General features: G+C 37.1%; 1 protein-coding gene across 7 annotated transcripts in view; it reads right to left on the bottom strand.

The window, feature by feature from the left end:
• The window catches only part of LOC131437545 (unconventional myosin-XVIIIa), a 146,192-nt gene that overhangs the window by 70,646 nt on the left and 60,496 nt on the right, over positions 1-15,050 (bottom strand). For all 7 annotated transcript variants that reach the window (XR_009230773.1, XR_009230774.1, XM_058606957.1 and 4 more), the window contains 4 exons: positions 9,837-10,211; positions 3,544-3,730; positions 1,828-3,488; positions 1,581-1,769 (listed from right to left, as the gene is read on the bottom strand). Coding sequence is in view for 5 of the 7 variants with exons in the window: in XM_058606957.1 (XP_058462940.1) it covers positions 1,581-1,769; positions 1,828-3,488; positions 3,544-3,730; positions 9,837-10,211 (2,412 nt within the window). In the remaining 2 variants the exon portion in view is untranslated. The remainder of the gene's footprint in view (positions 1-1,580; positions 1,770-1,827; positions 3,489-3,543; positions 3,731-9,836; positions 10,212-15,050) is intronic.

Genomic DNA, 15,050 nt, shown 5'->3' with positions numbered 1-15,050 from the left:
TTTTGTTGAGAAAAACGTATTTGGAAATTTCCAAGGAGTTTTTGCTTAGACCCTTCTCAAACGTAAGACTAGAGTCAAAATTGTGAGCTATTGATGCGAATTGTCCTTTATGATCATGAAGAAATTAATGCAAAACTTGATTTAATCAAAATATACCTACAAAAAATCGACCTTCGAATTTATATGGAATTACTCAGTAAAGTCCTCAACATGCCAAGTAGGTTCACAACGACTTTATGACTTTATATTGTGAACAGGAAGACGTTTTTTTCTGGTTTTGCACAATAAAATAAAGAAGTGTAGCATTTCTTAACTGTTTCATAATTTATGCTTATGCCAAGATATACCGGATTATCTTTTGTATACGTGCTCAAATCTCATGTCGAAATCATTTATATGTCAGACAAATTAGACATCTTCAGGTGCAATAAAAAAATGAAATATATTTCTCGGAATGTTACCCGGTTGTACTCTAAAATATCCTGATAACGTCGTAAAGATACTAATTATTCACATCAACTAATCGGCATGTTATTTACAAGGCTATACATAGCAAATGCAACCTTCATTATTGCAGAAAGCAAACTAGAAACAAAAGAAGGATGCTTGTTATGAGCGTAATCGAATGTAGACACGAGAGAGAAGATAATAACTATGGCACATATTCATCTTTCCTTTCATTTTTATTCGTTGCGACATTGGCGGAATCAATAAAGATCTCAATTATCCAAAGTTTTATATTAAACCGGCAGGATTCAAGTTATTTTTCGTTACCGGTCTTTTTTTAAATGTATATGCAGGATAACAATCACAAAATAAAAAGTTCGTTTAATGTGAATTATGTTGCATTATATGAAGGTAAACTATGCATCTATGAGAAAAGACAAGTGTTGTTCCAAGGGAAAACGATAGGATGATAAAAAATCGAAAATCTTCTTTGACATAGTATCATACAACTAGCAGTTTACGGAAAGCAGACCTAATAAAGTATTTATTGTGTCCCCAACGAACCCAAAAAAACATTCTATTTAACCAACTGTTTGTTACGCATACATATTGTTAGAAATTTGTCTGTACAAAACTTAAGAAATAAAATTGCGTACTTTTTTCCATGAGTCACTGAGAAAATACCTTGTGTTCGTATATAAGTCTTAACCTACTCTGCTTATATGGCCCGATCCAGTGGCGTACCGAGGAAATGTGACGCCCGGGGCAAAATAAGACGCCGATTGATGGCACACAAACTAACTTGTTGAAAGATTCACCGGAAGTTGCTCATGGTTATTGGTTGACTCCATACTAATTTCTTGAACAAACACATTCAAACCGTTTGTGATGTTTACTTGACGAAATCGAGGGAATTTAATCATTCCGTTTACTATTCCAACAACTGGAGAAAAGTCTCTCTCGAGGCGCATTTGAAAAAAAACAATTGAACTTCAGTTCAAGCCAAAAAGTGATAATTTCACCTTTCAATGTATGCGCCCGGAGAGTATGCAATCAATAGCACACTTCTCGCATGCTGCATAATTTTTAATTTCACATAAAACCTACACCTGTACGAAAAATTCGGTGCTTACCTGACTAGGTCCGATACGGTAAACTGATGAGTCGATTTCATTGTGATTTAATATGCTTTCCACTGTAACATCACTAAGTGTTCCGTCTGCGAGCAAACCAAAGCGCCGAGTGAATTCTGACAACGGCATGCCAACTGGAAAACCTAGCCGATGTAAACGCGAAAAGTCCAGTATTTGTGAACCACGTAACTGAAGAATGATATATTATAAATATTTTTTTAAATTTTATTCATATTATGAGCTTCACCTGACTTCTTAACAAAGGCACATTAACGATGTCATCAGTGTGCAATGCTTTGGTGTTTACATTTATATAGTTGGTAGTACCGGCATTGTGCTGCAACAGATAACAGTGGACAAAGTGTGTTCCGGTTCGCCTTAACGTATCAATAATCCCATCGACTGTGAATTTAACCTGCAGCATCACAGAATTACGCTTAATACCAGCTGACGTGAATGAGCGCCGAATGCTGGAGACGCGTCGTAATGACTGGGTACCTTCCGTGCCAACGATTGAGCCAAAATATACAGTTCCTCCACTTCTCGTAAACCCGCTGGTAAAGAGAGTGCTTATGTCCGTTTTGGTACTGTCCTGCAGTAAACTGATGGCGCACTTCGTGGAACCATGTTCATGACTTCCTTTCAACCAACCTGTCGAGCTGTATAATACAGGATTCGTTCCTTGCATGTGTTGCAAGATAAATTGGCGTGTTCCAGCACCCCTGCGAATCAGTGAGTGACTTTCACGATCTCCATAAAACGAAAATAAACGCTCAAAAAGTGTATCATCACTAGCATTCGGATACATGATCTCTTCGTCCAGCATCCATAACAAACCCCTTTTATCTTGATCGCGAAGATTATTCTGTGATGTTCGGACGACATGGTTTTGTGGGGCTTTATCGAGTAGATTTACTAGTGGTCCGGGATTTGTGTCTTGTAATATACCGGTATCAATTTCTACCAATTCCTGTGCATATCTATTCCGTGGAACGACCAGAGCTACGTGGTGAAATAACAGCTGCAATCGTTCTTGCAGATAATTATGTCTTAAATCGGATAAAGATGCACCGCTTTGCTGCCCACAACTGGCCGGATTTTGAAAACCAGGCGTGTCAATCAAAAGAATTGACGCAATTGTATTACTAGACGTACTGATAGCCTTATTAACTAGTGCTACCGCAGCGGCCATTACTTCGGAATACAACCCTATGACGAATCCTTCTAAGCTGTCCAATGCCGCGGAAGCTAAATCAGATTGATCTGAAAATGATGCTGATTTGACCGGTGAAGCAGGATTCGACTTTAATGCATTCGAAAATGCAGCAGTTGTCAAATCATCCATAGAAATTCCCAACAGACTAGCAGCTCTACGTGCAGCTGTTGGATTAGCAAATTGCATTCTAGCGCTCGATCCCGTTCCAACAATCGAACAGCTTGCGCTACCTAAATGATATATTGCAGCTAACACACACCAACAAGCTCTAACAGCCGATTGTTCAACATTGAGCAAACTGAATGCTTGTTGAAGCCGAGCGAAATCCATCGACGCATTCTGTTTATCTTCCAACTTCGTTGGTAAAGTCACGAATAGATTGCTTTCGTCGAAGTTTATGGTGTCCAGAAAGAGCTCTTTTTGAAGATGACCCTCAGCTCCTGCTAGTAATCTACCAAAAACATGGAAATTATGTTGGTCACTTCCAGAGCGCCTTCCAACTCGGGATTTCTCCAGCAACAATATTTGAACCGATGCCGATGCGATTTGCCCACAGTGATCGAAATCCAAGCTAAGAATTTGCGTGAAACGTGTAGCGTTTACATTGAGACACGTTTTTGCATTGCCAAACGCCTCCAGGATCGTATTCATTGCACTTACCCGCTCCGCCGAGAGTATTTTGTTGGCTGAACCTAGAACAATAAACTATTTAGCTAAAATGGGATACGAATTGCATTCTATCCAAACCTGCTGCTAATGCCAAATAATATAGAGCATGCTTGAAGCTGGTAGTTTTGCCTGATCCGGAACGTCCCATGAAAATAAGGCTTTGATCTCGACGCGTTTCTAACATTGCACGATAAGCTGTTTGCGCAAGAGAGAATACATGTGGAGGCATGTCTTCTGTTTTACATCCTCGAAACATTGACACCACCTGTAAAATATAAAAACATTCATCATTCTAATTCACCCTTACTTATTGTTCAGTGTGGTGTTAATATGATACGAGTTAGTAATCTGAAACTCAATACGAACTTTAATCAGAATAAGATCAACAGTTCAAGCTGAATTCAGAATTTTATGGACGTTGAATGGGATTGAAGATTCGAGATCACCATCAAATGTAGTGTTCCCTCCATATATTATTAATTGGAAAGATACAACATATCTAGTTGGCTAATCTCGATAAACTACGATTCAGTGAAAACAATCTAAAAAAACTTAGATAAAATCAGATCTCTGATCTAACTACAAGTCACTACACTATACAATTCAAACTCAATTCTCTTGAGTTTCAAGGGATTGATGATTGATTAGACCCCGAATGTGTTTTTGAAAATATTGACGGTTATTACAGAATCGTGAAATAACACAGATAGAATGCAGATATATGTTTACTCACTAAGATCTAATAGCTTAAACGGATACGTTCAGTTTTAACTATCTGTCTTAGTTGCATCCATATATCGATAATATATTAATCCCTGAACAATCTAGAAACTTACGATTAGAAACAAACTGATTTCCAAGAAATGAACAAGGATTACGTCAGCCTACACGGCTACAAAAGCAACATTTTATTATTTTTGTGAATCCAAAAACAAAGTGACAGCTTTTTAAGTGAAGCTACTTTTCATCATTTTTAAAACAATAAATTCAAAACAATTTTGAAATTTATCATTGCTTCTTGATGAAAAAATATTGTAAAAGTTCAGCAATGGCTTCAGAAGTATTATCCGGACTCTGCTCCTTCGAAACAAAAACCATTTGTTATTGGTTTGCTGAATTTAAACGTGGTCGTGCAGACACCGATTATGTTGAACGTTCTGTTCGTCCAATTGAGGTGGTTATTCGAGGACACGTTGATTATATCTGATCATAAATTGAAATTGCGTTAGATAGCTGAAGCCGTACAGATATCGAAAGGCAGTGTGTTTACAAATAAGCAAATAAAAATTTCTGCATAAAATGTTCAAAACGACGTATGTAACATTTCAACTGAACCGAGAAAAACAATGTTGAAAAATAATCGCACAATTTTAAATCCTATTTAAAAATGAGTAATTGAAACAACTTCATCTCTTTACTAAATCGTCCAATTTGTATGCGTGCAACCTATCATAGTGACTAATTCACAATTTTCAACTACAGAGAAAACTTTTAGGCAAAAACGACACTTAACACATGGATCAATAAGTCCCGAGACTAACAATGGAAACAACATTTTTTTTTGCAAATTTTTTTTTTATTCATCAACATAATAATCACCTTTTAGGGTGATACAGTGGTTCCAACGTTTTTCCAATTTTTCAATACAATGTTTATAAAAAAATTTATCTTTCGCTTCAAAATAAGCTTCAGTTTCAGCGATGACCTCCTCATTTGAGCCAAATCTTTTTCCCTGGAGCATTTTTTCAAGATCAGCAAAGAGCCAGTAGTCACTGGGGGCTAAGTCTGGCGAATATGGGGGTAGGGAAGCAGATCAAAGCCCAATTCGTTCAATTTCGCCATTGTTTTCATCGACTTGTGGCAGGGTGCGTTGTCTTGATGAAAAAAGATTTTTTGTTCTCTGCATGTGCGGTCGTTTTTTGCGATTTCCTTCTTCAAACGCACCAGTAAGTCAATATAATAATCACTGTTGATCGATTTACCTTTTTCGAGGTAGTCAATGAAAATCACGCCATGCGTATCCCAAAAAACTGACGCCATGACTTTACCAGCTGACTGCTGCGTTTTCGGACGCTTCGGACGGCTTTCGCCAGCTGTGCGCCACTCAGATGACTGCCGCTTCGACTCTGGAGTGTAGTGATGTATCCATGTTTCGTCCATGGTCACGTAACGACGCAAGAAATCTTTTTTGTTGCGAGTAAATAGCGATAAACTGCTTTCTGAATCATCGACTCGTTGCTGTTTTTGTTCCATCGAAAGCAATCGCGGCATTCAAGGGGAACGTGCCATTTGAGCCAATTTGTTCTGATTCCTGAAATACACTTCCATATGATATCTGTGTCATCTCAGCAATCTCACGGAGCTTTACTTTACGATCTTTCATTATAATTTTTGTCACTACACTCACATTTTCCGGTGTAACGGCTTCCACAGGTCTACCCGAGCGTTCCGCGTCATTTGTGTCGGTACGACCACGTTTAAACTCGGCGAACCACCGACAAATCGTTGCTTTTGATGGACAAGAGTCCGGATAACATTTTTCAATCCATTGTTTCGCTTGCACGGTGTTTTTACCCATTAAAAAACAATATTTTATCAAAACACGATACTCGGTTTTTTTTCCATTTTTAAACAAACTACAAAACGACTTTACTCCAACCTCGATAACTCAGCTGTTTCTGGTCGGATCGATTTAAAATTTTGTCCCGTTTCAAGCAAAGGTTAGTACTCTAGAAAGACGTGGTTGCTGGTTTAATCTTTTTTGTTGCGATTAAATAGCGATAAACTGCTTTTTGAATCATCGACTCGTTGCTGTTTTTGTTCCATAGAAAGCAATCGCGGCACCCACTTGGAAAAAACCTTTTTCATGCTCAATTTTTCATGAATGATAGTAAATACACTACCATATGATATCTGTGTCATCTCAGCAATCTCACGGAGCTTTACTTTACGATCTTTCATTATAATTTTTGTCACTGCACTCACATTTTCCGGTGTAACGGCTTCCACAGGTCTACCCGAGCGTTCCGCGTCATTTGTGTCGGTACGACCACGTTTAAACTCGGCGAACCACCGACAAATCGTTGCTTTTGATGGACAAGAGTCCGGATAACATTTTTCAATCCATTGTTTCGCTTGCACGGTGTTTTTACCCATTAAAAAACAATATTTTATCGAAACACGAAACTCGTTTTTTTCCATTTTTAAACAAACTAAAAAACGACTTTACTCCAACCTCGATAACTCAGCTGGTTCTGGTCGGATCGACTTAAAATTTTGACCCATTTCAAGCAAAGGTTAGTAATCTAGAAAGACGTGGTTGCTGGTTTACTACGAGCGCCATATCTGCTTTAGTCTCGGGACATATTGATCCATGTGTGACGTCGTTTTGTAATTTGATCATGTACATTGGACAGTATTATAGGTCGTTTTTTCTTGGTTGACTTGACACATAAGTTGTTTTGCTTCTGTTAGTTACGTCGCTTTGCGAAAGTCACAGTGTTCATTCGTCGTTTTGTTACTCGCACTTGTGTGAAACCAGTTTTGCTCGAAAACATTAGTAAGAGCTAGTTTTGCATATCAAGTGGAAAAAAATGACAGTCGACTCGTTTTTAGTGTGTTTTGATAATTTTCGCTTTTGTTTGACGAAGGATTCATAACAGTTTCTACGATTGGAAACAAAACAGTTTCTTTCCAAATTAATCAGCGTATTTTTCAACAAGCTTAATAGCAACTCGATCCCATTAAATATCTCCAACTTTACAACAAGTCTCAAACTTGGAAGTATGTACGAAAGTTGTCGTAAGTCCGCGGAAAAATATATTGTCGTAAGTCCGTGCATATACTTTTGTTTATGCTTTGGTACATTGGTCAAAACATTGCCAATTGACGAAAGTAGCATTAATGATTATTTTACATTGATTTCGAAATACGTCAAATGTTGTTGGTTTGTTTACTTTTGTTACTTAGGTCGTAATGAACATTTTATACAGATTTGACCATGAAAAAGCTATTTCGAAAGTGAGTCCGTGTTTATTCACAGTAGTTCACAAGTAATGATTTTTTGCGTCGATATGTGACAATGGATGAAACATGGATCCATCATTTCACTTCGAAATCAAAACGATCATCTGAGGGGACTGTAGTCGATGAACCACGTCGGTAGCGTCCATTAGCACAATAGTCAACTGGGAAAGTTATGACTGCAGTATTTTGAGATGTACATGGTGTAATCGTGGAAAAATAATCAATAGCGAATGCTACATAACGTTGTTAGATCGTTTGAATGAAAAAATCAAGGAAGAATGACTTCATATATCTATGAAAAAACTACTGTTTTAAAAAGGGAATGGAAGACGAGAAATATCTCACCAAGAATGGCAACGACTGGCAGGGCACATCGTATTTTACTTCCCCTACGAAGGAAGTGGGTTCCGAGGTGAAGTTCTTTTGACACACCAAGTTCCCCAAGAAGGTGCTACTGTGGCAGACAATCAGTGAGAAGGAGGAGTTCAAGATGTCGGGCACTACCGGTTTGAGAAATCCGATGGTTACTTTTTGCCTTTTTCCCATACAATCGTTTAGCACCTTTATGTACATACCACGTATTTTCAGTTACTCCTTTTGATAGGGCTGTACATGTTTTAATCAGAATACGCAGGTATTATTATGATGAAAATGATATGCGATGGTATTAATTGTCATTACAAAACAGGCAAATCACTAAAAAATCTTCACACGGAGTTATCGTATCTAAATAGTTTATCGAATGTTGACAAACGTATCGCCGATACGAATTTGTATTGCAAGAAACTACAGAGCTCCTTCCAAAGTAGGTAATCGACTCTTCCCGAGACCATGCCTTCAGAAGATAAAGAAACATTTTCCACCTGGGTCGTGTCGAATGACCTTCACTGTATCTTCATTCGAAGTATCAGTGGTACGTTCAAGCTCAATGACCTAATTAGTCTTCATATCGAATAGTTAGATTCTATTCAGCATACCGTTAAAATCGTTGATGTTTTTACTTTCTTGCTTCACCGTTGCGGATATTGAAAGGCCCATGGAACAATAAAATTTGTAAAGCATTCGATTGAAAAATTCATGAATTCATAACCATAATAATAAATATGTCATGAATAATAACTGTTCACCGATAAAAAAAATTATGTATGAGATTTTCTTTATTGCAACATAACTTGTGAAAAAATCAACAGATTGCAACCAAACTTGGAACAGTAAATTCCGCATCTACCTGTAAGGAAACATGCAAGACAAGCTTGGTTTTCCTGCGAGCACTGTTCATAACGTTTTTTAATCTTTCGTTTGACAACAGCCAGGAAAGCTAGGAGCGGAACAAAAACGGATCTCCTGAACCACCAGAAGAACCCGAAGGTGGATCAAATATTGCAGAAGAGGCCAGATCTTCCGGTACATACTTTGGCTAGAAAAATAAAAATGTCTTCAACTTTCGTACATACTTCCAAGTACCGGCAAGGTATGACGTCGTTCAAGGTGGAAACAGTACCAAATCGTAATGATAAACAGAATGTGATGGCTTAAATCCGGGCTCGTTAGTAGTATCGCGTATTATGTATTGGAGAAGAAAGCAGCTTCTCGGAATTTATTTTAACACTGCAAACTAACAGCTAATTTATTTTTTTTTCCAAATTTCATCTGTCCAGATTTTGTGGCGAGCAAACCTTAGTCTAGCATATTTGGTAATGATACCTTAGGCCAATTTTTAAACAGTTTTTTTGGAGAAATAATAAATTTCATGGTTTGTAACAAAAATAATCAACATCAATTTCAAGTAAAATTTCACTTTTCAAACTCGTTTTTTTACGCAGTTCGAGTTAGTTGCTAAACTGGATTCCAAAAGTATCTACCGTAGATAATCTACGCAAAAAAAGAATAACTGTTTAGAAAACATTATAGGGCGATATATATAGTCTTTTAATTCAGGGGTTCTTTTACTGGAGAGAAAATCCTTGGAAACAGGAATTATACTGAAGCGTTATTCGAGTCAGTAAAAATGCGAGTTACAATTATAGTGAACTAATTAAAAAACGAAGGGCTTTACTAGTAGAAAATATACTGTAGTAGAAAATAAGTTCTGATACAACATGTTTTGATTTGACATTCTAAATAGAATGTGTATAAAAAATTTAAGGGGCCTAAACTGCTTGAATTCATATATAGATCGATTTGTTAGCAGTTTGCGTGCTGTTTTATATAAGAAACAAAATAGAGGACAATAACTTTGGATGCCAATGTCCAGAAATATATTTGCATAGAATTTGTGGGTTTGAGAAGACTGCCTTATGAGCGAATGTCACGCATAATGTTCTTGGTGTAAAACATTATCTTACCTTTTCAGAGTAAAGCGACAAAGGTGCCATCGGATTGACCACCAGCAACACCGGACCAGCCCGTGTGTGGATGAGATTACTGGCATATCGCTGTCGAAGAACGTGTAGAACTGACGCCTCATTTAAGTGTCTCAATTGACATATATCCTCCACCAGGTCCAGCGATTCCGGATTGGCCTGCTCAATATCATCGTCATCTACGCTCAACTCTTCCCCGTTGTGCTCGAGCTGCAACATCGTTTTACCTGGTTCCGTAATAATACTGCTCGGTAGTTTAGAAGCAGCTGTGAAGCCACCACGATGTATGAGCCATACTTTTTCGCTACTCTCATGGCCATTCTCTCGATCTGTGTCGTTCAGATGATTCGATTTAATCTGAAAATGTAAAGAGAAAACAAAATGAAAAGTAAGGTATGGGGAGACACGAAGAAAAAAACAATATCGATGAAACTGAAATACACAAACAGAGCAAACAAACCGAACATCGGTTTTTCACCTTAGATCACATTTCACATTAGATTGTTCTGGGATTTGTTGTCTAGCACGCAGTTTAGCTCGTAAAATTTACATCTTCCATAAAATGTCCAAAATAGAATATTTGGTAGTCGGATCTACACAGCCAGCGGTTTCAACTCAAAATCTCAAAGGTGCATGACCTCTGTTGCACTCTTTGACGCTGAGTTTCTGTTTAGTTTCAGATGCACATACGCAACCGGTAAGCAAACGAGAATACGGAAAACATTTGAATAAATTAAATTATCTTTGACCGTCTGCGGCCAGCATAGAGTACATGCTTTAGCAGCAGCCAGAGTGAGCGGGGTAAAGTAGCAATTTAAGCGAAATCCCAATGATGCAACACACTAGTGCATACTGGTCGCATACTAGTTGAGCAGCAATGATATTATGTTATTAATAGAGCATTCGAACCATAAACCACTCCAGTTGAGTGCGCTACAATGTGTGTAAAGTACAGTTATATCGAATTCGTTCTATTCATTACTTTAAATTACAATCATATTTCAAAACATTCTATTCTATTATTATTAGATATATATTCAATACATTGAAATTTTTCATGTTGAAGGATCCACTAAACACGAACTGCCTCGAGTCCAAAGACACTGAATTTATCACTGTATTATCAACGTATAGTAAGAGTTTGCCATGTACTAAGCCCTAGAGATTCATTTTCCTCATCTATACTCATACTGCATACTAACTTAACTCATGTTATAAAAGATATTAATAATTCAGCTGCAAATAGTGATCCATTCGGGTGTACGATTCACTAGTTTTACTGTAAAAATGTGAGGATCAGAATAAGGAAAATATCATACACCTTCGGCATAGTAACTAGAGGTTGATTAATTGGCGATCTTTTGTAATGTTGGTATCTTGACAGATTGAATGACGGATCAAGTATTCATCGTTGTGATAAAATGGCATGACTTGACAAAAGCGAATCGAGAACTGGCGATGATTAAATAACACAAAACAGTTCAAAATGTGACATTTGCAAAATTCCATAGTAATTGAATAGAATAATAAATTATTACTATGAAACACCGTAGAAAAAAGTGTAATAGAAATATGTTTTAGTATAACCCACCTTATTACCTCGTAGGCTACGACACACAAGTTGTGTCACACCCAGTAGCTACCGTAGGTAGTAAAAACAAATAAAGTCTAAAGAAATCACCAGGGTACCGGGTAGCTGTAGAGAAAGTCATAAGTCTCGTTTCTGTGGGAATAGTGCGTGATTGTGCATGGAACGCCGACGATTATTTATTTACAGCTTACCTTCTAGCAACATGCCGTTCGTGCTGATATTTTATCTTCTCAGGAGTGGCTGACTACATTGGCTTTTGAAACACTGTTTCTTGTTAAAATATTTGAATGCCTCCAGCAGCTACATACGAAAAACTGTTTCTAGGCTCTTAGAAAAAAAAATTAATCTTACACTTGACATAAATTCGAGCATGTTGTAATTTCTTGAGAGATGAAAAAATGCTTCATCTATGGCCATATATTGTCTGTTTCGATATGAACTTCAGCTAAATTATCTGTAAAGTTAATTATATAATTCATTTTTACATGCATTGAATTATAAAGTGAAGTGAATTGTGCGCTCTTTTTACGTGCATCTATAGATACGTAAATTTACACGTTTTTTCTAAGTGTCGAAGAAGTGAAGGTTTGGTGTCTGATTGGTTTGCTTCAAAAGACGAACATTTCTATTAGCGTGGTATCCATAAATTGCCAGAAAGTCATTGAAAAAAAATTATTTTCCTATTTAAAATAAGGGCTTCATTTTAACAGAAAAATAGATTGCAGTTCATCCTCTATCAGGAACTGAGATTGCCAGGCTAAAAATAAATACTGTTCATCCTAACTGCTGATGTTATTAAAAATGTGTTCTCTTTAAAACAAAATGATGAATGAAAGGTTCACGTTTGTTGATGAAGGAATTTCCGACGCAATTAGACTTTCTGCGTTCTTTTGCAAACTTAGTGATATTCACTAGTGGTGTTTAGTTTAGATTATTTCAATCAACAATACAACCGAATCAGAGACATTGTTACTAATGAAATTAGCTCAATTCAGCAAAAAAATATTTCCGACAAAGCAGAGGTGGAAATAAGCCCATTTTGCGCAGGAAAATGTGAATCAAGATTTCCGATTGTGAATCAGAAAACCGAACACCGTGAATTAAAAAATAGGGTGACAAAACTTAAATGGCGATTTGTTTTTAAATTGTGGGAACTGTATATTAACCAGAGTAGCAGCAGACCTTATCCTTACGCGCTCTTTTTATTGCAAGACAAATTTGTTCTCATTCTCAGAAGACAATCTTGCGCAGGGAAGTATTAGCTGCTCTCAAAAACTCGTTCGTGCATTTAAGTAAAGCTTGCTTCATTTAGAATTGTAACAAACATTTGCTCATATTGTGGCGCTCCTGGTGGACGGATTTGGAAGTTCTTGGCACCCACGTGTCGGGAATTTTGTCAGCTTCACGTATGATTTTTGACATTCCGCTAATCGATTGTACTTTGTAAACAATCAACATGGAAGCCGAAAGAAAAGAAAAAATTGTGCACAGTTATTTGTAAAATCCATTGTGGTCTGCATCTAGGCTAGCTAAACAGCTGAAATCGCCCAGAAATACCGTATGGTGCGTTATCAAACGGTATAAGGAAACATTGACGACGATTCGGAAGCCTCAAACCAATCGTCGGAGTGGAACTGTTGATCGGAGACTGCGTGGTAAGATTTTGAAGACGATTAAGAGGAATCCTAATCTGTCGGATCGTGATTTGGCCAGAAAATTCGGTGCTGCCCATAGTACCGTGAGGAGAACTCGACTCCGGGAAGGAATCAAGTCGTATCGAGCTAGCAAACAGACAAATCGGACTATAAAACAGAATAGTGTGGTCAAAATTCGTGCTCGGAAACTATATGACCAGGTGCTGACCAAGTTCGACAGGTGTCTTCTGATGGACGATGAAACCTATGTCAAGGCTGACTTCGGGCAAATCCCAGGTCAAAAATTTTACTTGGCAACGGCTCGGGGGGATGTTCCGGCCAAATTTAAATTTGTTTTAGCCGGCAAATTAGCAAGAAAATTTATGATTTGGCAGGGCAGCTGCCAAATCATAAATTTTCGTTACAAATAAGACAATGACATCGGAACTAAAGAGTGTCTCCAAAAACGAATTTTTCCATTCATTCGATCCCACCAGCATCCTGTAATGTTTTGGCCAAATTTGGCAATCTGTCATTACAGCAAAGTCGTTCAAGAATGGTATGCAGAGAAAGGGGTCCAGTTTGTTCCGAAAAGCCTTAACCCACCCAACTGCTCCAAGTTCCGCTCTATCGAGAAATACTGGGCAATCATGAAGAGGAGACTCAAGGCAAAGGGAAAGGTTGTCAAAGACATCAATCAGATGACGACCTGGTGGAATAAGATAGCTAAAACGATGGACGAAGAAGGTGTGCGCCGCCTAATGAGCCGTGTCACAGGAAAAATTCGAGATTTCCTTCGAAACCGTGACGAATAATTTTATCCGTATTTTTTGAAGTATGAAGAAAACGCTACATTTGTATAAAAAGATCTTGAATTCAATAATGAATTAGTGAAATACAGGCAATTGTCTTTGTTCCAATTCGATCTGAAGCAAGCTTTACCGCGGCAGAAATGGATGTACAACACTTCTTTCGTTCTCAGTGCATTCAGCCAAGAACGGAGTTCCAGTGCTCCATTCGCATGAGAACAGGTGTAGCAGCTTGTGCTAATTAACTCTCCGACAAGCCCCTGATCACAATATAATATTCATTCCATTTTTTTAATAATATTTAACCCTACATTTTTTGGCAGTAGTTTTCTGAGACTTGTTTAATTACTTTCCTTGGCGTACGGCACAATTGTCAATAATTAGGTTTTCAAAAGCGAGGAAAAATATCTGTAACTATTCAATCATTCTAAAGTTTCTTTATCCACTTCTTGAAAATCCTGATGCGATTTTGCTCAACACCACCTTAAAATTTATTTAAAATTGTTTGCGTGGTACATAAAAATAATTCAAATATGATCTAGAATTAAATATAATAATCACAATAGAGATTTTAATTATATGAAACTACTTCTTAAACCTGAAAATATCGATAATTGAAGTAATTTATCACACTTTTATGAATTTTGATTCCGAAAAATATTTTAATAGACATATATTATCGAACTTAATTTGTCAAGATAAAAATATCCGAATGCTATACAATTAGAATAATAGAATAAAATTAAAGGTTCGTCATTAATATCCAGTACACAAAAAAAATCTTTTAGATCTCGAACAACATGTAGGTTAAATAGTGGACTGCAAGCGCATACATTCAATTAATACGGCAAACTACTTTGAATCTGTTTGATGAAATACATAACATATAATGTTTGGAATACGTAGAAAGTTTCCATGCAAAAATCAACACATTTGCTCTGAAAGTACCGACTAAGATTTAATCCGGTTATCCGATTCAAAGTAGAAAAATCAATATCAAACAATGATTAAATCGTAATCACTAGCAAAGATGATCGATTGTTATCCTTTAAAGATCAGTTGATCAGTAATCTTTGAATCACATCGATCAAAATCAATACTGATCGGTGGTGATTTTGAGCTACTATTATTACTGATTCCTGTAAGATCAAATTACAGGACG

The sequence above is a fragment of the Malaya genurostris genome, chromosome 3, assembly GCF_030247185.1.
Source record: "Malaya genurostris strain Urasoe2022 chromosome 3, Malgen_1.1, whole genome shotgun sequence".
NCBI classification, from domain to species: Eukaryota; Metazoa; Arthropoda; class Insecta; order Diptera; family Culicidae; genus Malaya; species Malaya genurostris.
This window is presented reverse-complemented; position numbering and strand designations above follow the sequence as displayed.